Here is a 24920-nt window from a genome sequence, read left to right as displayed (position 1 = left end):
CCTGTGCTTTGTCTGCTGGAGCAGCAGCAGCAGCAGTAGATGACCAACTCACCCATCCACTTAATCCCCTGCGCTCCAGCGCTGTGTGTGTACTTGCCCGTAGGGGGCTGCCTGCTGCTGTGCTGGTCTAGTTGCTCTGGAGACTCCACACTGGGCGTGTCCTATTCCCCCTGGGATCCGTTTCTTGTTTTCCATCCATCCCAGAGTTTTGGAAGGCAGCTGAAAGTTCATAGGCACTTCTGCGGCGTGCAACGCAGAGAGAGCGCAGAGTGAAGGGGTTTGTCTGCACTGCAGCGGAACTCGAATGGCTCACAGCTCAACTTCAGCCCCAGAAGAAAAAGGAGAAGAAGAAGAAGAAGAAGAAGCGGAATCTGTGTTTTGGATGTTGCAACCCATAAATAGCTAGTAGAGGGAATGGCTTTGTCTGCGGTGGGGCCAGCCCAGAACAAACTCTTTTATTTTTTCCGTTTTCCCCTGCATGTGTGGGGAAAGTAGCGGAGCATGTTGGAAGGTGAGGAACCCACTAGTCTGCGTGGGGCTGCAGTGTAATGAAATCAAGATTCGCAGGTGCCAAGGCTTTGCTTGCAACTCGTTTGGAGTCTCTCTTTTTTTTTCATGTCAAAGGTGAAGGATTATGCGTTGTGTTGGAATTCCGCCTGGAAAAGAAAAGGAATCAATTTCGAAACGACCCGATAGGGAAGGAAAAACCAAATACTTATACTTGAGGATTCATTCTTTGTGTTGATCTGCGTTCCTCACGTCTGACTGAATACACAAACCCGGGAGTGAGTGAATGAATGAATGAATGAATGAATGAATGAATGAAGTGCAATGCTGCTGTTCAGCAGCCAGACAGTGGACGCTATCAGCAGGGGTCAATCTTTTGGCCAACAACAACAACAACAGCAACAGCAGCAGCAGCAGCAGGACCAAACCCCTGTGTACCACCACATCTCAGCTCTGGGAGATGAGCTAGTGTCAGGGCTTGTCATGGGCCGGGTCACCCGCACCCTCGTGGAGGACTGCCAGCGTCTCCGGGGAGAGACACGCGCTGGAGCCATGCCAGGGGACGATGGCCCCGGGCTGGGGAGGGCAGGGCCCGACGCGGGCAGGTGGCCCTCCCTGGGACGCGCAGCCAGAGCTGCCAGGAGGCAGAGGGAGGAAGTGGTCATGGAGGAAAACGAGGAGGAGGAGGAGGAGGAGGAGCAGCAGGAGAAGAAGAAGGTGGAGGAAGAGGGGGGAAGAATGAGGACAGACCGGTTTTGCCGCCAGCCCTCCGAGAACCCCACCGACTCCTCGTTCTCGCGCGCGGACACCGAAGACGCCGCACTCGAGCCCGAGACCCAGGGATCCCCCGGGGGGAGGCGCGCGGGCCGCGGCCCAGCGTCGAGCGCCGCGTCGGCCCGTGGGGAGGAGGAGCGTACGGCGCGCGGCGATGCCGGCGTGTTGTCGGGACACAGCTCACTGCCGTGGGCCGTGCTGCGGCGGCCCCGCCCGGACCCGGCCCTCCCGGCGGGGAGGAGATCGCTGAGCATGTACGGGGAGTTCTTCAGACCCAAGCGAGGCTCCCAGTCGGCCGAGGAGGACCCCCCGCGCCGGCCCCGGAGCGTCTGCACGCCGACGACGGCGACGACGCCGCCCTCGCTGGAGGCTGGACCCCCACCGCCGGGAGGAGGAGGGGGTGTTGTCGCGGACGACGCCGGCCCGCCCCGGAGCAGGAGGGCCGAGCTGAGGGCCGTGGATGGCCTGAAGCCTCTCCCGCCCTGTTACCGGCCTCCGGACAAGGCCGCCGAGCCGGGGACCCACGGGGCCCCCCGAGGAAGGATCCGGAGGCCCCGGCCCGTCAGCATGACGGTGCTGGAGCTGAAGAAGAAGAGCTGCGAGGACGAGCCGGGCCGCCGCGGCGACGGCGCGGACGCGGGAGGGTTCTTCCACTTCCGCTGGAGGCTATTTGGCAAGGCACCACCGGTGCCGCCGCCGCCGCCACAGCCTCAAGACAACCGGGACAAGCACCAGGACGACACGGAGTCGAACCCGCCGTACAGGTCTGGCAAAATGGAGGCGCCGCCGAAGAAGACGCTGGGTTCCCTGCGGCGGAGCCTCAGCCTGCGGATCCGGAGGAGCGGACGCCCCCGGGAGGACGCCGGCCCGGAGTCGGGGGCGGAGACGTCCCGGCCCGCCCCGGGGCAGGATGCGAGCGTGCCCTCGCGACCTTTCTCGTACCTCACCGGCAGGGCCCTGCCTCCCCGCCGGGACCAGGGGGAGCAGGCGGCGGGGGGGACGCAGGTCATCCAGTACCAGCGCCAGGGGAAGGTGAAGGTGATGGAGGTGCCCCTCTACCCGGCCAGGCTGGGGTCCGGGTCGGGGAGGCCGCCCCAGCAGGAGGAGCCCAGCATATGGCAGCTCATAGCCAACCGCTTCAGGAGGAAGGATCAGCCAACCGCCACGGCCGGGGTCAGACCCTGTGAACCCCAACGGTCCCGGGGCGGAGACACGGGCCGCTGGGCCCCCGGGGGAGATAGAAGTCAGCCGGTTACCATAGCGATGCTGGAAGGCATAAACGCTGGCAAAGGTCAAGGTAAAAAGCCTGGTTGATTTCATTTGTGGCGCGTCCGTTATCGCGCTCGTTGCCAATGGATATGATCACTCGACTTATAGAATATACGTTTAAATCAAAGAATACACAAGCAGAAACATAGAAATACACTTTCGGTCACCGAATGCATGAAATAACATCAGACTGGACCTAAATGGTTTATCTTCGTCAGGGGTAGCAGAGATGGGTGTCAGGGAAAGCGATTCATCAGGAGGCTGTTTAGAGTGACGTTATAGTTGCGGAGCTGCCGTGACATAACATTGTAAACCGCGGTTGTATTTTTATTACGGGAGACGAGGGTGCCTTTATATTAACGTGTCTACTGGCCCGGTACAGACGCTGCTTGAAGCCTAAGCGTTGGAACAGCTTGTCGCTGTTACGATGACCTTTCACGGGGGCGCCTCGCAGACTTAAATTAAGAGGACTTGCGGGGCATAGTGATGAAGACGAGGGGGGAAGAGGAGGGGAGGAGAAGGGCGACAACATAAGCGCTGAGGTTTAATTGCCGCTGTATGCCTGACAGTGCAGTGCAGTGTGTTGGATCTGTAACCGTGAAGCTCAGTGTGTGCAGAGAGAGAGGGAGAGGGAGAGAGGGAGGGAGAGAGAGAGAGAGAGAGAGAGAGAGAGAGAGAGAGAGAGAGACTCACGCAGTAACCTGGATTAAAAAGCAACGCTCTACTTTTTTCGGAGTTAACTTTTAACGAGGCTGCGTGAGGCACAGTCAACATCCATTATCATTAAACCGACGTCAGGAATAGTCATGTTTCATCTTTCTCCTCTTTCCCCCCCTCCTGTTATATCTCAGGCTGTGTACTATTTGTATTCTCACAAGATATGTTGCCAAGGATACCAACTCCCTTTGCGGCCTATTGTTATGTATGTATCTGTGTGTGTGTGTGTGTGTTCGCGAGAGTGTTTGTGTGAGTATGTGTGTATGTATATATGTGTGTACATGTGTATGTGTATGTTTATGTGTATGTGGAAGTGTGTGTGTGTGTGTGTGTGTGTGTGTGTGTGTGTGTGTTTGTGAGTGTGAGTGTGCCCTAACTGATAGACGCCCTGTGTTTTCCACTCAACTGTTACTCAGTCAGGCATTAGGAATGTAGGTGTGCCAATGAAGCTGATTGAAGCTAAGTGTTGTCGGCCCCTGGGCGGGTCCTTGTGCGCCTGTCGCGACCTGCCTGGAGACCGCTTCCACTGGGGAGGAATTAAAGACAGACAGCCTGAGTGGCCCGACCTACCCTCCCAGCATCTGATCGAACACACACACACAAACACACACACACACGCATGCACAGGCCCGCACACGCACACACACGCACACGCATGCACGGGCGAGCACGAATGCACGGGCGCGCACATATGCATACACACACACACACACACACACGTGCAAACATACACACATACAAACACACACACACACACACACGATGAAGTCATCACAAAGTCAGAAGTACTTAGACTTTGTCTTTCTCAGGTCTTTATTTATGAGCATGGCTCACTCTTTGGTTACTTTAAGGGGGGCCTCTCTCTCACTCTCTCTCTCTCTTTCGCTCTCCCTACCCTTCGCTCTTTCTCTCTCTCCCCTTCTCTCTCTCTCACTCTCTCTCTCCCCTTCTCTCTTTTTAACCTTTGCTCCCTTTCTCTCTCCCTCTCTCTCTCTCTCTCTCTCTCTCTCTCTCTCTCTCTCTCTCTCTCTCTCTCTCTCTTTTATTTGCCGTTGATTTCCTTTCATGTTCTGACTGGTTCTTCTGGCCGGTTTTAACAGACCCCAGCTGATTGGAGTATAATTTTCCAGCAGACCTGGGCCCGACCAGGTCCGATCAATAAAGATGTGTGTGACACACACACACACACACACAACAGCCCCAATCACCATTAAGAGTGGATGCCTTCATCTTTTTGTGCTTTTACTGCTCTCTCTCTGAGCTGTCAAAGAAAAGAGATGGAATTATATGCCATTTCTTTTCATGACATTTTGTATCAGCACCCACAAAGTTGTGTGTATATATATATATATATATATATATATATATATAAAAGCATTGAAATAACCAATTCCATTTTTGCTGGACTAAGCGACAGTTGACTGTGATCTTGTTACCCTTGTAGAGAGAACCGCTAAGTCTTTGCGACCCACAGAAAATACTTGGGCTTGGCCGGGTCTCTTCCCTCTTTCTACTCTCTCTCATTCTCTCTCTCTACCACTCTCTCTCTCTCCCTCTCTCTCCTTCTCTCTTCTCCCTCTCCCCCCCCCCCCCCAACCTTGTCATGAGGTGTTGATTCTATTGCCCCCCCCACCTGCTGAAGAACAATGCCATTCTTGTGGGGCCTGTGGATACATGGAGGATCAGCCAACCATGTGGTCAGAGCAGGCCAACTCAAGCCTGGGGTTTTGTCCAGGGGTAGTCAGGCATGGGGGAGGTGTCACTATCTCAATGTATTGATATTGTAAACTAGGCCCTAGGGGTAGAATATCGCTATTTTTCGTCCGAAACAAATAAAATGACTACAGTCCTCCCACTCAGTGTATTCCATCTTTTCAAGATGAGTAAGAGATAAATATTCGGTCTCAAGAAATGTTAGCCATGGACTAAGTGTGTGGAGGAGCGTGTTTGCTTGTTTAATCCATGCCAGGGGTTGTCACGCGAGCGTGCCACACACAGTCCCCGCTGATGAGGGTTCAGAGTCGTGACAAGCTGACATTTTCTAAACAGAAATCGGGACAAACAGCAATTGCCTTCCCCACCTGCCACCGGAGAAGTGGTGAGGTGGCACAATGTCAAAAGTCGATCTGAGTGAGTCACCGTTTGGCCATCAGGGAGGCATGGAGGGAAGGTTCAATGTCTTTTTTAATAATTAAATCTGATTTATTTAAGGCCCTGTCACTGCTGCGTCTCCGTCAGGGTGAGGTTAGTGGCGGCTCTGGATCACTGGAGACTTGTACTGCAGTGGCTGATGGTGAGCTGCGGTAAACTGCCACTGTTTCTCCTGTCTGCAGAAATAATTAGGTTTTCTGTCTTCTGCAACTTTTGAAAGAAAGATTTTCAATCTAAAAAGTTTAGGAGACAATGCCGCTTGGATTTATTTGCAAGGCCTAGCATATGTCCTGGCAAAATGGAAGTAATTATGTCTGGGGATTAACTTTTAATGACTAAATAATTCAAGGCTAATCATTGTGTGTTTACACATGCACATTATCCGGGGAAACAAGATTTCCTAATACTGCCATTCTTCATTGGTTGAATCTGCAAATGTGGTCAATTAACATTATGAAGGGAAACATGATTCCCCATCGGCTTATCGCCTGTCCAAGAGATCTCTCTATTCTGTCGACAGGTTGGTCAAATTTATTCCCCAAGGAAGCAATCAATGCTACTTTGCTGGGGACAACTAATCATTAGGGCTTAGTCGGCGCTGGCCTCCGTATAGATTTACAATCATTTGCTAACTGCTGATGATTGTGTCACTTATCTTTTCAGACTGAAATCACCCTTTCGCTGTTCATGAGGGTCAGCAAAGCAACTTTGTCGTTGCTCTGTGTGTGTGGATTGAGTCCTGCTTTTTGTTGTAGAGCAGTGGGCCCCACAGAGCTGAGTAATGATTGGATAATATTATGTCAATAGGTGCACTGCACGTCTAAAGCATATAAATACAATCCCAGTCAGACAAGGGAATGTCATTTTCGGCGGAGTAAGTGGTGCGGTTTGCAAATGAGGGATGTAAAAATACTTATTGCTGGCTAAATTCTCCCTCTGCCATTTGTGGACGGCTGGAAAAGCAGGGCTGAGAAGCACGGTCCGACTCAGAAAGGCGGTGCAGACCTCAAGGTCGCTCTATCATTCCCCCAAACCACGGCGCGTCCACATGTGTGCGTAGAAAGCAGCGCTTGCACAGACACGTGCAAGCACACACACACACACACACGGACACACACACACACACATACACACAAACACACACACACGTTCACACAGAAACACACAGAGAAATACACTCACACACACACACACACACACACACACCAGACACTCAAAAAAATACACACACACACACACACGCACACACATGTGCACCACACCACAGAGTTCTGCCCTCGCTGCATTTTTTCTCTTCTTCCCCCCCCCCCCCCCCCCCCCCTCCCCAGAATCCTTCCCCTCCATGAGAAATAAATGAAAGCGAGGGATTGTGCTTCAGAACGGCCGCCATTGGATTATTGTTATTCAAACAGACATGTGCAGTCGCCCGAGAAACATGACAAACAAGCTGGCTTCATAGATCTGGGCTTTTTCCTCTTTCCCCCTCGCACGACCGAGACAAAGAACCCGGTGTCCCCACAAGCGCTCTGCGTTGCCGATGCGGGATCCGTGCGGTTTCAAACCGGCGTTTCAAGGCCTTCAGGTCTTTCGTGGGTTGGTACATATTTAGAGAATGATGTCAGAGGAAAGGGCATGAACTCAATTAAGCTACGTTAGAGCAGCCCTGAGTACGGGGCGGGGGGAGTGTGTTCCACTCCTGAGTATGGCCCCCCTCATCATCATCATCGTGCCGTTCTCGATAGCACAGCGCGTTGCGAGCGGTTGCGTGGTACGTGTCCGGGCATGCTGGGTCTCGCACTGTCCTCCTCCTCCTCCTTGTTGAGTAATGAGAGGATAACATGTGTTCTACGGGTTGTATGGGCCGTTTAATGGGCTGAAGACCGGGGAACCTAACTTTTGAATGCCGGGAGGATTTTCCCTTTTTCTATTTTCTTTTTTTTTTTACTTTTTATTTTACTTTTAGTTGTGTTTAAATTTGTAAAAAAAGAAAGAAGAAAAAGGCAAAGTGGTCTACTGGTCAATGATGAAAGAGAAATTAGTCTAGGAGCTGCAGTGCCTTACTTGGAACAAAGAGGCAATTGTGCGATAGTGGCCCTCTAAACCCTGGTGTAGCTACCCCAGAAAGGGCCGTCTGATGGCCCTCTTTGATGCTATTAGAGGCACCACCGACATTAGCTAAATAGTAGCGGAATCCCGACCCTACTTTCCCCATGTGGTTTCATTCAAATCTTTGTTCAAATCATTTCCCGGGGTTCCACTCCCAGTTGAAAGATGCTGGGTTCAATCCCCTGACCTGTGGGTATTCTTAACCGATGCCCAGCGCCTGTCTGTTCCCTCATGTATGTGTCTGAACGCAAGTCACTCTGGATAACCAATTAAAAGTAACTTTATTTCATAATGTACCTGTTAATACCCAAAGACAAACACAGAGGCACCGAGCGCTTAATCAAAACCAATGTCCATGTTCTGGTTTTCTGACGAGGTGTCAGAGCGGTATTGATCGGGCTTAGCGATTAGTACTGTGCTAACACTCACCAGTGGGATTGTGGGGTATAAATACATCTCTGCTGTGCACCACCGAGAATCCCAGACCTGTGTGCTTCTAACAAATTCCCTTATTTTCTGCGTAGGAGAATTGATCCGTGACAGGAGAGAGAGACTGGTAATACTAATTTGTAGATATATGTATGCAGCGTGGTCTTCTCCAACCTGTTACAGATTCACACTGCTACTGATTTGCTGCAAAGTGGGGTTGACAAATGCAATCAGTAAGAGGACAATGGGGGTGACTTAAGTGTCAGTGACGCATACCTCTCTTAAATCCATGTCATTTTCTTCTTTACCTCTCCGTAACGCTGTTTGGAACACTCCCGGAAAGCTCTTTGTAGCTTTCCTGCGAGCTTATCTGAGTGCTTCGTTGTTTTGGGTGGAGGGGGAGAAAAAAAGTGTGGACTCCACATTTTCTTTTCTTTCACCTCGCTTCCTTCTAGACAAGTTGTTTACCCCCGTCCATTAGAGATTGGCATCTTCATGGGTTTTCAGGTGTTGGGAAATCCTTGAACCCAAACAGGAAGCGGGGGAATGGGGGTGGTGGAGGAGGATGCTGGGGATTTGGTGTAATACTTGTTTTGACACATTAGTTTGGCTCTGCAGCTCATTGAAAGACGGCTGTGGTTTTAGGGTTGGTGTGTCTCTGTACCTTGAGAGACTGCTCTGTCCTGCCTGTCTAACTAGGTATGAATTAAAGCATTTCACGTTAAGCCTGTAAATGCTCTTTTTTTTCAAAAGTAATGAGAGGCCAGATAATCTATGGCTTTCCTCTTCAAATAGTTTGATTAAACGTTGCTGTGCCAAATGATGAAACGTCAGGGATTCTGCAAATCAACAGTTATTAGTTTTCAAAAATGCAAATACATAAATAAATGGATTTAATGTGGTTGGACAAAGGGCAAACAAGTTACGATTAGGATTTATTTCATATTAAACGCAATCATGTTCTTATGGTGGGCGAAATGTTATTATTTATGGTCAATAGTGTAAATGCAGTGTTATGCAAATCTGTACACCCTTGAATACAGAAGCAATTTCAATCGGACACAAACTATAACGATAAACGGTCCAAAACACAAACAACCAAGAAGTTGATTTTGGGGTTGGTTTAGCTCAGGACATACGGGTTGACTTGTAACAGGAAGGTCGCTAGTTTGATCCCCGGCTGCTCCTAGCGAGTTCAGGTGTCCCTGAGCAAGACGCGTCACCCTAACTGCTCCTGACGAACTTGCTGTCGCCCTGCGTGGTTGACTCCGCCGCCGGGGTGTGAATGTGTGTATGAACGGTTGTATGTCAGTTTGGATAAAAGTGTCTGCTAAATTTGAATGTTAATGTTGCTCATTGCCTTGTTTTTTCTTTTCTTTCTTCCGGTAGATTCCTTCGTCAACAGCCAAGAATGGACACTGAGTCGATCAGTTCCAGAGCTGAAAGTGGTGAGTAGCTGTAACTTCTGTTGTACTAAACCTTGTTAACTCAGTATGTCAGGTCGGTCAGGGATTCTAACTCCGATTCTATATGGATGTGAACGTGAACGAGGACACATCAGTCCACGCTAAATGTTGGATTTATTTTATTTGCATTATACATGAGAACAGTTGGAAGAAAGTCGACAAACAAGGAACGGATGTCCCTGGCACGGAACGTGGTGATTTCTAATGAGATGCGATGGCATGGCAACGCAGGAGAGCATCGCAGTCGGACACGCAGGCTGAGTGGCAGTTTTGGGTTAGCTTACCCTTGATCCGTACGCGACCGCGGCTAATCACACTGCTAATGTCCCCCATGTGACTTGAATACTAAAAGCATCTACAGTATGCCGCCCTGATTCACTGAGGTGGTGGCTAGATATTTCTTGAACAATGTGAATTATATATTTCTCCCCTACGCTATGCATAACAACTTTGAGAAGCCCTTTGAGACTGTACCGGTGATTAAGGAGTATACAAATAAAATCGAATGGAAAAATTGATCACCTCAATGAAAGTGACGGTATACTGTTCGAGAAGGGATATTTATTGAAAATCCGATCACGGATACTGGCTCTGACTTCAAACACGTCAGACTTCAAACACAGTGTATTCACTTTCAGGGCTGCAACCTGTTAATTAGCAGGCCTTCACACAGGAATATGTAAAATGTACTTCATTAGGGTGTGCGATAAAAAAACAATATTCCACCTGTGACGGTTGCAAAGGTGGATGATCTCCTGTCTCATTTGAATGATTTAATCTTCCCCCGGTTTCCTCGTCGGGTTATTCATGTGTCAGGTCCTTTGAAGTAATGGCGATAGCCTTACTACACACAGAATCTCACACTATTGTTGTGTGTGCAGTTAAAACATGCTCCTATAGGAGCCGCTAGGCACAGCCTTTAACGACATGTTGGTGTTTGCCTTAATCATTATGAAGTGGGGGGGCAGCTCATAATGCTTTCCAGCCTCCACTCCCGAGGGCGACGTACCACAGGAGACAGTCTAGCCTTTCATCTTGCAACTGTTGCTGATGCAGCGAGTGGATTTTATGAGGACCGTATCGCAAGCTGGCCGGATGGCTTGTCATGTTGCACTTTCTATTTTCCTTCTACTTTCTGTGTTCTCCGACATTATGTTGTGTCTTGGCTCTCTCTCTCTCTCTCTCTCTCTCTCTCTCTCTGTATCCCTCTCTCTGTCTCTCTCTCTCTCTCTCTCTCTCTCTCTCGCTCTCTCTATCTCCCTCTGTCTGTCTCTCTCTCTGTCTCTCTCTCTGTCTCTGTCTCTCTCTCTCTCTCTCTCTCTCTCTCTGTCTCTCTCAATCTCCGTCTTTTTCTCTCTCTATATGTGTGTTTTGCGGTCTTGTGTCCGATACATAACGCATCATTGTGTCCATAGCTATTTAGATGTATTAATATGCATCTGTTTTGCGGTCCTGCGTCCTATATATATAAAAAAAAAAAAATATATATATATATATATATATATATAAGTATATATACATACACACACCGGTGTGTCCATAGCTGTTTAGGCGTGTTTCGGGGGGCCTGTTTGTGTTTGAAACAACCCAAAGCGCAGTCTCCTTTGTGTCGGACTAACCAGTAATTAGAACCATACCTGGCTCTACCGCCCACCGACTATGGACGGCCCAGTGCAGCGGGGGAGGGGGACCAGACTCATGTTCCAGCCTCTGTGTGCATGTTGCCATTCCCAGCACCACCTTCACAATAAAAGTCCCCTCCTGCCACCGCTCCACCAAACCCCTTATCTCCCCTTTGCGTTTGGAAGCCGTTTGGACCGATGTTTCAGCCTCTGTGTGCATGTTGCCATTACCAGCACAAGCTCCATAATAAGAGCCCCCTCCTGCCACACCTCCACCAAACCCCTTATCTCCCCTTTGCGTTTGGACACACGTTTCAGCCTATGTATGGGTGTAGCCATACAGAGCACAACATTCACAATAAAAGCCCCCACCGATCGACCTAAAACACTCATCCCCTTTTGCCTTTGGACGCTGTCGTCCAAAGTGGCTTCCAAGGTTGAGGATGAGGAAGAGGAAGAGGAAGAGTCGAAAGTAATACGATCGATATTGGAGCAACTACGAAAACATAGCAAAAGTGCTATTCCCAATAAAACAGCAGTCAGATGCAGTGCATAGAAGCAATCGTGAGAAAACAAGTGCATGTTTGCGTATTTATTATTCATGTCGATCCCCTCGTCACCCTGGGTGAAGGTAAAGTGAGCTCAAAGGTCACGTTCTAAGGGAATGCCCTGCATTGTTGTGTAACCTGCCTTTTCCCTCGCTTGCTAATAAAATGCTATGTTTTTTCTGTGTTTGCAGGGCATTGTGGGTAATCTGTCCAGCGGGAAGTCTGCTTTGGTCCATCGCTACCTGACTGGCACATACGTGCAGGAGGAATCTCCCGAAGGTGAGGACAATAATAGGGGAACGAGACAGCTCTGCACAGGGTGGGGGAGGGAGGCTGTCACATTAAAGGATACCCCCACAGGAACACATGAATACCGCGAGTGTTTACGTTTCCCTGCCTCCCTCTCCTTCTCTTGTTCCTTTTTCTTGCGTCTGGCTGCCGGCGCACCGATCCCCTGCGCATCGCCCCCATCTAGTGGTCGCATCTGGGAACTGCGTCACATTCAGACAGACATACCCCGGTTGAATGGAGAATCGAACCACCAATCTTTTTATTGGGTTATATACACAAAATTGTTCTTTACTCATGAGAAATGTGATTTGTTTCAAAAGAGTTAGGCCTAATAAAGGAGCTTAGCCTTGCATCACCAAAATAAAAGGGTTGTAGTCTTGGCTATACCAACTGCCAGAACACATCATGAATGCTAATGGATAGCATAGCTATCACTTAGCTATGCTAGCTTTAGTCCAACTGACCTTTCTCTACTCTTCCCCCTGAAACAGCCCCAAAATAAAACCGCAGCGCAGAATATTTTCAGTTTAATCTCCAGTTAAGTCGAGGCAGAACTCATCCCCTTAAAAACTTCTCAACACTAAGCGAGTAGAGTGAAGAGCGGATGAATCAGCGGCTCTATTCGAGTTCGGTGAGGGAAAGATTATATAGGAGGCCACCGTGAGCGATTTCAGTTCACAGGTCCTGGTCTGCGAGGTGGACTTCACAGATAAAACCCCCTTTCATGTCCTCTATCGGCAGAACCGTCACGGAGAGAGACGGCGGGCTCTGCCTGCAGCACTGACGCCTCAACACTCAGTGGAGGCACTGAACCCCGGGTTAAACCGATGATTTTGAAGTATTTCTTATACAGCGTTTTTCATTCTGCCGCAATTACGGCGAGGATGTAACGCGAAGAGCGTAATTAGTTTCTGCCGTCTCGCTGCACCGAGGGAGAGGAATCCTCCTTCAAAAAGGAGGTCCTTCAAAAATCAATGGTGAAACATTTTTTTCGTTTTTTTCAATTTTTTCACACCGGAGTGAGTGAGTTTTGTTGGTGTAATTAGGGCGACATGTTTGTTCTGATTCCTCCTTGTTCTCTAGATGAATGTGTGTCGACCTAAACCCAGCGACATGCCAGTTGTTCGATTCTTTGACGTGTTGCCATGGGTGACCGGAACAAAATAAATAATAGATTTAACATTAGCAAGCCTTCCCCCGGCCCTGTTTAGAGAGCCTTAGCGTCTCAATGCGGGGAGAAAAACTGTGTTTACTAGTAGCAGAGAAGGGCTCAGTCAGTCCGGGGCGGAGCCCACAACGTTTTGTCCCTCAGTTGGGGGGGGAGAGAGAGAGAGAGAGAGAGAGAGAGAGAGAGAGAGAGAGAGAGAGAGAGAGAGAGAGAGAGAGAGAGAGAGAGAGAGAGAGCACCAGCACTGAACACCAGGGTGGGTTGCCATGGCAACACCGGATGAAACTCTGTTGGATTGTGGCGCGGTGTCAAGGTCTGAGCCTCTGTGTGGAGGCAGTGTGTGCTGGCTGCGTGTCGAGCATGCCTAACAACTTGGCGCATATCCCCGTTCAATGTCCTCGCGACGCTGTCTAAAGTTTAATAAAAACGTGTCTCGCAGAACGCTAGCCTTTTACCGTGCCATGAAAACAATTCTTATTAGAAGCCGCCACAAGAAAGACTATCATGACTGATGAATCCTTTAAGCTTTTAGCGTGCGTTGGTAAATATTCAGTTACCTCAAGGTCATCGTCTTACAGACAGCATCCTGGAAAAAGTGTTTTCAATCAAACCACCGGTATGACACACGTTCATCATCAATATGCCTTGTTTCCAAAGTGTGTTCACTGAATCCTCTGAGGTTGATGAAACAATAGGCTATTATCTGGGGTGTTCACGCCCGGGCTGTTGTGGGTATTGTGTGAAAACATGTTGTTCTTATGCATGTTATAAAACCCAGATTTGTAGACAGTTGAATCATTGGCGTCCGCCTCTCTGTCCTCATCTCCCTCGAAGCTTTCTCTTGACTTCAATAGAAAACCAAAAATCAGCCAACTGGGCTTTTTTCTGAATCTTTTACCCAATCCAACTGGGTCTCTGAGCTGACCAGAGAATCTCAAGAGATTCTTCCATTTGCCAACTAGGCTAAAGTGGACTTAACAGGCTTACAGTGTAGCTGGGATACAGACGTGTGTGTGTGTGTGTGTGTGTGTGTGTGTCTGTTTGTATGTGTGTGTGTGTAGATGTGTGTGCTTGTAGAACATCCCCCATGGACCAGAACAACACACACACACACACAGTGGGTTTGAGCCAATAGTGTTTGTGTGTGTGTGTGTGTGTGTGTGTGTGTGTGTATGTTTGTGTGTGTCTGTTCGGTATGTGTCTGTTCGGTGTGTATGTTAGTGTGTGTGTGTGTCTGTTCGGTGTGTCTGTGTGTTTTGTGGGTGTGTGATACTACCTGCTGACACAGAAGCGATGCAGAAGTTCGGTAATTCTGACTGTGTTGGTTTCACAGTTCCGTCTTGGCTCGGTTAAAATTCAACCCAATTTGCACTACGGTTAATAAAAAAATGCTTATAACAAACTGCCGCACGGTGAAAAGCCATACATTACCCCCGCGCTCACGTCGACTCCATTCAACTCCGCCTTTGATTTATATTACCAGCCGGTTCATACCTCTGCTCGCATTTGTACGTTATTGAATTGTGGGGGCAGATTGCCATCAACACATTCTCTTTTGTTATTCATAAATCAATGTTTCCATACCCAGGGACACCTTGCAGCCGCAAAGCCCCTGGTTTCTGAGTGTTTTTAATCTCTGCACTATCTCCATCCATTCAAATGGGGGATGCGAAATCCAATTTACTGCCAGGTATTCCCGGCGGTTTTCAGCCCTCACTATACACGCCGAGATGTGCTAACGGCAACGGTATATGCGCAGGAATTTCTGAAGCATGAGGAAACAGATATAAGACTAAAACGGAATTCTTTCACCGGTGAAAACGAGCAGCAGCCCAGCCCCAGCTGATAGGGTAAAACGATAAGGCGCAGACATTTCTTTCCATCCACTGTTCTCAGATTGCCTTCCCTTCGAGCCGTCTCTCCACCTTGTGTCCAGTGTTTGAGGTGTGTGTTGTGATGGAGAGACCACTAAGGGGGTGTACTAGTAACCAGAGCTTCAGGGGATAGAGAGTCGGTGGCTGGCGGCTGTTTCTCGGTGCGGTGGCACCAAACAGGTTCCACGGGCAGCTGTGCATTAGACACGCTAAATGGCAATTTTCTGCCCACGTAATTGGCTTCAGCGAGACCTGGTTCCCTGTCAGCCTCGTGATTGGTCCGTAGGGAGGGAGGCTGGGGGTCCTTGGGGAGGGAGAACGATTTTTTTTCTCCAAATAACCAAAAAATATTTGATGACATCCCAGGCTGGGGTTCAAAGTTGTTGTTTGTTTTGGTCGCTTTTTCCATGAAAGCAAAAGCAATACACCTGCATTATAATTATGTATAGGGGTACATACTGTCAATAGGGATGTGTTCCGTATGGCAGTATGTATGGGTCTTGAATGCCTTGAGTCATGGGGGTGATAACGTTTGAAGTCCACGGAGAATGTCACTGTGATTAAGGGCTGTACAAATAAAATGGACTTAGCTTAACATCTAATACCTCAAGATCGGCTCTATAGATATATATGGATTGCGATGACATGAACCCTGTACTGCCTTTTCCCCCTCCCAGGTGGTCGATTCAAGAAGGAAATCGTGGTGGACGGACAGAGCTACCTCCTCCTGATCAGAGATGAGGGAGGGCCTCCAGAATTACAAGTACGTACTTATTTCATTTCCGTCTTTCTTATTCCATCTGCTGCCTTTTCTAACGCAGCTCAAATGTCAACAGAGATTATTTGTATAGCGACACTGCAGCAGGAGGAAGAGATGGTGGTGAAGGATAATTTCCCCGCCGCCTCTATGACGTTGTTGTTATGTATGTATTCATTTATTTTCTGGGTGTTCTGCACAAAAGGCAGTTTCAAGACCGCAGCAGAGCTGTGACTAAAATCAGCCAATGGCAATTCTTTAGTGCCCTCCCCCTCCCGCACCTCCCACCCCCCTCCTTGTAATCATTGTATTTGTATGGATGAAACGGAGGCTTTACTTAGTGTTTGTTGATACATAAGCAACAGTATCTTGGTGGCCCTAAGTGACTCCCCCTCTCCCCAACCACTCACAAACACACACACAGACAGACACATCCTCTCTCTCACACACACACACACACACACACACACACGGACACTCACACACACACACACACACACGGGGACACACACATACAGCCACACACGCACACTCACACACACACACCCCACACACACAGGGATGCAATGCAAAACAAGCTAAAAGATGTACTTTGCAATTTCTCAACCTCATTTTGTGATCATTTTAGGCGTTAGGGACAAAAGCAGACAGATTTTTTTGTAAATCGGTCCACAACCGAGTGAGACCACTGGAGCTGCAGTCTGTGAAAACAGGGCTGCGATGTGATCCTTAGGGACAGTGACGCCCCTTCGATTTACGCGCTCTAAGACTGCTTGTTTCTGCCATTGACAGGCTCAGATTGTATGATGACGTCAGTGAAAAGATCCTTGCAGAGAGATGTGACTTTCAACCTTTGCTTTGATCCAGTCTGTTTGTTGTTGTGACCAAATGGAAAAGGAAAGGAAAAATCGCTCTGAAATATCCTGGTTGCAGGAAATGTCCCTGTTGTCATTACAATCTCAACTGTCCTTCAGAATCTGAATCTGAATCTGAATTGCTTACATTTTTATTGTATAAGTACACAAGAGTACAATTATTAGGCTTGGTTCCTCAACAACCATACACCTCAACATAGCAGCAACAATACAATATAAAGTAAATAGATAATCAAAATAAAAATATGTAAAAATATATGCAAAATAAGTAGCAGAAGTGTAAAATGATAGTGGTACCAGTCACAGTACTTAAGATTAAACTAAGCTACACTTGTTGTAGTCCAAAACAACAAACACTCCTCACTCCAGCCCTCTCTCACGTTTCCACCATTCTCTTCCTGCAATTTTGGTGAGACTTCTCCTTGAGCGAGACTCTGTTGGTCACAATAACAAACAGATAAGATCAGGTGGAATGTAAAGATTTTATTTTTCTCTGTAGGGATCATTTCCACAATGTGACTATATTCTGAGCGATTCAAATAGCCAAAGGATTACATTGCCCGCTTTTGCGGATTAGGTCTACAGCGTTCTTGCGCAATAATTTGCCTTTTTCAAAAATTGCCGTCTGCAATTAGTCCCTTAGATCCAAAATGTTTGTCCTTTAATTCTTTGAGGCTTCATTCTTCATCCCTCTTCTATCCTATCCTAATACTAATTTCTTTGATTTTATTAATGTGTCATAGGTGTTTAACAAAGTATGAAGAAGATGGTTTCATGTCCATCTACATGCATACAGATATCATTGAAAACGTTTTCAGTAGACCTCCTGTCCACCCCACCCGGGAAGTAGGCTAGTATGAGAAGTTACACACCAACAGCGCTCCAGACAAATCTCTGCATCCTCACGAGAACACCAAAACAATTCCAATAGCCTTGCGTGGATACAGAGTTTGTTTTAGAGACAGAGAAGTCCTGGAAACTTCTAGGCTACAATGACAGGCCAGCAGGTGGCTACAATGTTTATCCCTAAAAATATGTCAAACACAACACCAGCGCTTTCGAGTTCGAAAATGTCAGCCTCATGTCAAACAAAAAGTTGTACAAAACGTGGAAGGTGTTTTCCAAAAGCTGACAGAAAAAACAGCTCTCGTGCTGACAAGAGGGCCAACCTGTCAGTTGTAGCAGCAGCTAGAAACAATAAGCATACCTAATTACAACGCCGGTGCACTTTCCGCTCAAGGAAAGGTGTTGTCTGCCTTGTATAAATGTTGTTTCGGTGTAATGGTTTCAAGACGGGGCTCATGTTCTCATAGCCGCCAGGGGTTACAGCATCAACAATTGTTTGTGTATCATAGGGCCCAGGTGTGTCTTGCTATTGATAAGCAGCTAGCATACCGCTGGGCCCGGGCGTGGGTCTGAGTGCTATGCTAGCTCCATGGCTTGGCGGCTGGCCGGCTGCATAATTAGCTTGATAATGAAAGGCCTCCGTCATGTTTCTCCTCCTGCTCATGGGAGACCACTGTGCAGAGCTCGCAGAGGCTCCATTTGCAATTAATTCCCGGCGGGCTAAGCAGGCTGGCTGTGTGTGTGAATGCCGAATGAAAGGGAGCAGCGACATGAGAGAACCGTTATCATTTATTTTCCAACTGTCGGCTCCTCTGCGGGTTCTCAACTTTAAAACCGCAGTCTTGGGAGCTAATGGTGTGACTTACGTATTCAGCTCACGGTATCATGTTTCCCCCTCCGTTCAGCCGTGACGTACAATGATAGGCCTCAGTAGAATCCGCGGTTCTTTTGACTCTGATAGGACCGGGCATTAGAGAAGGGGGCCAGGAATACAGAGCATGACAGTTAATTGATATCCATCCCTAGGAGTGGGTTTTGTTGAGCTGCGACGCTTGCGCAACACTGCCCCCTTGTGTCCGTGCGTGGAGCTTCAGTCAACAATGGATTCTCTTTTGCATGATGATTGATTCGGTTTAATAATGCTGCATTTCAGAGCATCTGCGGCTCTTAATATATTAATACTCTAATCAATTGGGCCTCAAATTCATGAAATATTTTTAAAAGATTAAAACGTCCCTCTAATGTATTCTCAGGGATAAATTTAAAATGTGTCCTCAACTTTAATAAGCTGGTATTTAAAAACCACCCTCTTTCTTCGTTAAATAAAACATGCACTCCGAAACATCACAATGCATTCTAAACACGTCTGCATTGTGCGAGGCACCGTCTCACCGGCCCCACTAATCCCTGAGGAGACGACAATTACATGGGATTTATTCTTCTCTAACACGTTTGTTATTGTTCTGCTGTCTCTTCTCCCCCCACCCCCCCCTCCCCACCTCTCCTCTCCCCTCCTAGTTCGCCGCCTGGGTGGATGCGGTGGTGTTTGTCTTCAGCCTGGAGGACGAGATCAGCTTCCAGACTGTCTTCAACTACTTCCTGCGTCTGTCCAACTACAGGAACACGGCGGAAGTTCCCATGGTGCTGGTGGGAACGCAAGGTGCGGCAATGTCTACTTTGTTCAGAGTTCACCTAGACTGCATAGCTTCCCTCTTTACCCCCCAACCCCACCCCTCTTACATACTTATTGTCTGTTGTACGTCCTGGCACTTAATGTATGCACTTATTGTATGGTGTACGTCCTGGCACTTAAAAATAATACTTAGCATTGTGTAACATCTTATCCTAGCTAGCTTTGTCGTATACGGGGAATGGGTTAACCTAGCGATTGTAAGTGCTAGGCACTTTCATGAACATCCTGAATCTACCAAAAGCGATTTATTGTTGTTTCTCTTTCTTCTTACCAATGTACTTATTGTAAGTTGCTTGAGTTTAGCGTCTGCTAAATGCCCTAAATGTAAATGTCTACCATGAACACTTCACCTTACCTCACACGGGGCATCAGTTCCCATCAGGATGAACCGTTTTGAAAAGATGAACCTTTATCGACAAACCTCTCCTCTACTAGATGCCATCAGCGCCGCCAACCCCCGCGTGATCGACGACTCGCGGGCCAGGAAGCTGTCCAACGACCTCAAGCGTTCAACGTACTACGAGACGTGCTCCACCTACGGCCTCAACGTGGAGAGAGTCTTCCAGGACGGTGAGACAGAGCTTCTTCTTCTGGTTTTGATTTCAGCAGAGACGAACACACACACCAGACCTGGTGTTGTCCTGAGTCGGAGGATGCCCCCGTCAGGGGCTAGTTTCAGGGGCTAGTTTCAGGGGATAGTTTCAGGGGCTAGTTTCAGGGGATAGTTTCAGGGTCTAGTTTTAGGGATTGTTTCAGGGGCTAGTTTCAAGGGCTAGTTTTATGGGCTTGTTTAGGGAGCTAGTTTCATGGGCTAGTTTTAGGGGCTAGTTTCAGGGCGGACACGAGGGTCTTGTTGTTTTCTTGTTGACGATGCCGCGGTTGGAAGTCTTGGAGGTAAATTTCGATAGCTAGATCATCTTTATATTTTGAAAAAGGAGGATGGAGCAGACGATGATGAACCTTATGACATAGAGAAGAGCGAGGTCTTGCATGTTTAGGTGAACAACGTTGATGGTAAATGGTCTGCATTTATAGAGCGCTTTTCTAACCAGTGGCCACTCAAAGCACTTTACAATACTGCCTTTAACAATCACCCATTCATGCACACTTTCAAACACTGATGGCGGCGTCAGCCACGCAAGGCGACAGCCAGCTCGTCAGGAGCAGTTAGGGTGAGTCATCTTGCTCAGGGTCACCTCGACACTAGCAAGCAACCTTTCGGTTCCCAGCGAACCCACTCTACCTCCTGAGGCACGTCCCGCTGATGCATTGACAGCAGTCCCGTGACTAAAGCAGTGGTCATGTGACACTGTTGGGGTTAGGCCAAGTAAGGCACCATTTTCTATTCCTTGGGAAGTCATAATAATGAGGATCCATTTTAAGAAACGGTCTTCACATGACCTTGGGGTTTAATTTAAGACGAGGAGCAAACGGGCATAGGGTGCAGAACATACCGGAGCATTGGCCCATTCATAACCTGCCGGCTGCGGAAATAAAACGAGATATGATGCGTATTAATAAACAATTAGAGGTTGCGAAACATTTACATCGAACTACGAGTGTCCTCCGCGCACGTCAGCATCCTTCACGGCGTTCCAAACATAAATTGTGATGTTTTGTCTGGCGGATCCGTAAGCACGCCGCCCCACAGCATTGAATATTCAAGTGTCACGCTCGTTTGAAGTATGCAAAAAGCGTTTGAAGTATCTGAAAGGCGTCATTAGAAAAAAGCTCATTTGTTTCAATAGATTCCCCTAAGGGCCTGCGGCGCTTCCGAAAGCCTGCTTCACGCCCGACTCACAGCCGCTACACACACGCAGCAGCCAGGGGTTTGGCTCGCCGCTGCTCATTGGCTGTCGATACACGGGCGGGTATATTGTTTTGTTTTTGTTTCGCCTTTTTTTCCCCTCACAAAGCTGCGTTTAATTGCTTCCGGAAGCCCCATTTGAAAATAATTAAAAGACACAGAGAAACGGCACACTCTGCGTCTCATCTCCTCTCCTCTTCCTCTCCTCTTCCTCTCCTCTTCTCTCCTCCTCCTCTCCTCTCCTCTCCTCTCCTCCTCCTCTCCTCTCATCTCCTCTCCTCTCCTCTTCTCTTCTCTCCTCTCCCCTCTTCCCCTCTCTTCTCCTCTTCTCTCCTCCTCTCCTCTCCTCTCCTCTCCTCCCCTCCTCTCCTCTCCTCCTCTCCTCTCCTCACCCCGGCAGCCCTGTTGCATCAGCCAGCGGCGTGGCAGAGCCCCAGCTGTCACTGCGACTTGATATCGTCTCTCTCTTGCTGTCTCTCTCTCTTTCTCTCTCATTGTCGCTCTCTCTCTCTCTCTCCCGCTCTGTCTCTCTCTGTGTTTCGCTCCCTCACTCTGTCTCTCTCTCCCTCTCTCTCACTGTCTCTCTGTCCCTCTCACTGTCTCTCTGTGTCTTGCTCTCTCTCTCTCTCTCTCTCTCTCTTTCTCTCGCTGTCTGGCTCTCTCGTTCCTTAATTCATACCACGCTCAGCCTCCCTCTCCTCTCCTGCCTCTGACCACCCTATCATCATCACCGCCACCTTCCAGATAAAACCGAACCAATCCCCTTCATCCCCACCAGCCCGGCTCCTCCCCACGACGTCTCTCCCCACATGTCTCTCTCCCCCCGCTTTCTCTCTCCCCTCTTGTCTCTTTCCCCGCTTTGAGACAAATGGCTGTGTGCAGCATCGACATGGAGAGCCATGACTCCTGAGCTGCAGGGTGGAGTTCAGGGGGTTGATACTGCTATCAGGCTCACGTTAGTGCGGTCAAGTAAAATAGATTAGTTTTATTTTTTTAAGTAGGGACTCTGTGTGTCTCTCACTCTCTCTATATATTTCTCCCTCTCTCTCTCTCTCTGTCTCTGTCTCTCTCTGTCCCTGTCACTCGCTCTCTGTCTCTGTCTCTGTCTCTCTCTCTATGTCTGTGTCTCTATGTGTCTCTCTCTGTCCCTCTGGCTCTTTCTGTCTCTCTCTATCTCTCTCGCTCTGTCTCTATGTGTCTCTGTCTCTCGCTCTCTGTCTCTCAGTTTCTCTGTCCCTCTCTCTCTCTCTCTGTCTCTGTATGTGTCTCTCTATCTCTGTCTCTGTGTCTCTTTCACCCACTCTCTCACTCCCTCCCTCAATCACTCAGCTTGGATGATTTGTATGCGTCGCAGAATGAGATGATATTGCTCGGCAGTATTAGATGATATTGCTCGGTGTTCACCCACGAGGTGGTTTATATAACCAACTCTCCTTCTGTCCTTGTGTGGCCGGCGTTTGACATCAGTGTGGGACTGTGTTTACGTAAAGGGCTGAGTAGGAGGCAGGTAGGTGTCCTGCCTAATAGGGCACGCAGGTTGCAGCATTAGTCGTGCTATGATAACATTTTGTGAGACAAATGAAAAAATGTAAATGCTCTTTTATTTTTTTGGATACAGGTGTGGGTGCAGAATCATATTGCGCATCACTTGGCATTCCTCCATGCAAATGATTACGGAGACTTAAAAAATCTATTATGATCTATGATCAATAATCTATAATGATCTATTATGAAATATATTGTTCACTATTAGGAGCCATAGGGAGGCTGAGCGTGATTTGCATTTGGAACGAAAGAGAAAGAGAGAGCGATGTGAACTAGTATGATTTGTTTACCTAGAAGGGTAATCATTATTTGTAATATATAACACAACATGACCACAGGAGAAGTACAAATGTCCATACATAATATATGGCCCACTCTGTTTACATAGCACCAAGTTATAGTGACAGGAAGAGGGCCAGGACAACCCAATGTTCAAACAGGACCTCCGACCCTACCAGACGGTCTGACCAGCTGTCTCGCCTGCCTGTTAACCTGTTGTCGTTGTCTTGTCTGCAGTGGCCCAGAAGGTAGTGGCCCTGAGGAAAAAGCAGCAGCTGTCCATCGGCCCCTGCAAGTCCCTGCCCAACTCCCCGAGCCACTCGTCTGTCCCCTCCGCGTCCATCCCTTCAGTCCACATCAACCAGGTAACCCGGGTAACCCTTCAGTGCTAGGCTAGGCTGCTAGCTGTTAGCGCTAATTAGCTTAAAAAAAACAGTTGGGCCCTACCTATATATATTTTTGGAAAATTATCATCTATCCTATTAATGGTGTTTATGTTTCATGTACTTTTTTGAGGCACCGCTAATTAAAAACAATTAAAAAAATTATAAAATTAAGCATATAAAGACAGCATATAAAAGCAACGTAAATCGTCGGTTGGGAAATTCAGCCAGCGTTTTGGGTTTCAGCCGTAAACTACACACTTGGTTGTTCTTCTCTGACTTACCCTCCTAACATTGATCTGTTCTTTTCCCCTCCCATCTCTCGATTCCCTCCCGCCTCCCCTGACACACAAATTGTACCTCCATTCCTGCTCCCTCATTATCCCTCCCTCCGTCTTCCGGTCCTTTGTCTCTCTCTCTCCCTCTCTCTCTCCACCTCATACGTCTCCCTCTTTTCGGTTCCTGCCGCTCTCTCTCTCTCTCTCTCTCTTTCTCTCTCTCTCTCTCTCTCTCTCTCTCATATTCCTCCCCCTTCTGGGACTGTCTCTCTCTATCTCTCTCTCTCTCTCTCTCTCTCTCTATCACTCTCTCTCTCTCTTTCACTCTCTCTCTCTCTCTCTCTCTCTCTCTCTCTCTCTCTCTCTCTCTCTATCACTCTCAATCACTCAAACACTTTCTCTCTCCCTCCCTCCGTCTCCTCTTCCCCCTTTTGTGTGTTGCTGCCGGTATCTCTCTCTCTCTCTCTCCCTCTCTCTTCTCTCCCCCATTCTTCCCCCCCTCTCTCTCCCCCCCTCTCTCCCTCCCTCGCTCCCTCCACCACCTCTCCCCCTCCCTCCCTCCCCCCTCCCTCTCTCCCCCCCCTCTCTCTCCCTTCCCCTCCCTCTCCCTATCTCCTCCCCCTCTCCCTCTCTCCCCCTCCCTCCCTCCCTCCCATCCCCCTCTCTCTCCCTCCCCCAGGCGGCCAACGGCGGGGGGGCCTTCGGCGACTACTCCTCCTCGGTGCCCTCCACCCCTAGCATCAGCCAGCGGGAGATGCGCATCGAGACCATCGCCGCCTCCAACACGCCCACGCCCGTCCGCAAGCAGTCCAAGCGCCGCTCCAACATTTTCACAGTAAGTATGCGCCAGCTGATGCAGAGCAACACCCACTCGCACTACTGAAGGGAGGGGAGGGAGGGAGAGAGGGAGGGAGGGTGGGGTGTGCGCGGCAGTGAACACGTTGCCCACCAGAGGGAGACAGAGAAGTCCGTCCCCGGAAATCCAAAGCCCGCCTCCCTCTCCCTCTCCCCTCTCTCCGCCCCCCCTTGTCCCAGCACCTGAAGGCAGGAGTACCGCTCTGGCGACCCCGAGACTTAATGGGGAACAGAGTTTAAGAACATAAAGAATAAAACGATTAAATAAAAAATGAGGAGAAGAAAACACTGCGTGAAAGCAAAAAAACACATTTTCCTTTCTATCCCTCTTCTTTCTCCTTTTATTCCTCTCTTTATTTATCTCTTTAATTCTCTATTTATTTTCCTCTTTCCTTCTTTCTTTCTTTCTTTCTTTCTTCTTTCTTTCTTTCTTTCTTTCTTTCTTTCTTTCTTTTCTTCTATCTATATTTCTCTATCTCTCTCTCTCTCCCTCTCTCTCGCTTTATTCTGCTCTGATAAAAGCAAACTCTAGGCAGCACCAACTCTTAGCACTGTGGGGGTAAAACACGACCGCTTTTCTATTTTCTTCCCTAAACGTCCGAGAGGTAAACCAAACGCACCCCTTCAGCGACCCCACCTCTCTCTACAAACCTGGACCCTCGGCTCTGTCTAAATCTTTG

At 48.5% G+C, this 24920-nt stretch overlaps 1 protein-coding gene across 1 annotated transcript in view; it reads left to right on the top strand.

Annotated features, from left to right (window-relative positions):
• The first annotated feature begins 272 nt into the window (after positions 1-272).
• agap3 (ArfGAP with GTPase domain, ankyrin repeat and PH domain 3) overlaps positions 273-24920 on the top strand; it is a 56347-nt gene continuing 31699 nt past the window's right edge. Inside the window, exons 1-8 of the mRNA XM_079750578.1 lie at positions 273-2578; positions 9343-9401; positions 11781-11868; positions 15600-15685; positions 18919-19060; positions 19529-19663; positions 22962-23089; positions 24065-24258. Coding sequence (XP_079606704.1) covers positions 832-2578; positions 9343-9401; positions 11781-11868; positions 15600-15685; positions 18919-19060; positions 19529-19663; positions 22962-23089; positions 24065-24258 — 2579 coding nt within the window. The 5' untranslated portion in view covers positions 273-831. The remainder of the gene's footprint in view (positions 2579-9342; positions 9402-11780; positions 11869-15599; positions 15686-18918; positions 19061-19528; positions 19664-22961; positions 23090-24064; positions 24259-24920) is intronic.

This window comes from Pollachius pollachius, assembly GCF_949987615.1.
Source record: "Pollachius pollachius genome assembly, chromosome: 14".
NCBI classification, from domain to species: domain Eukaryota; kingdom Metazoa; phylum Chordata; class Actinopteri; order Gadiformes; family Gadidae; genus Pollachius; species Pollachius pollachius.
Note: the sequence above shows the minus strand (reverse complement) of the source record. Positions and strands in the feature narration are given on the sequence as shown.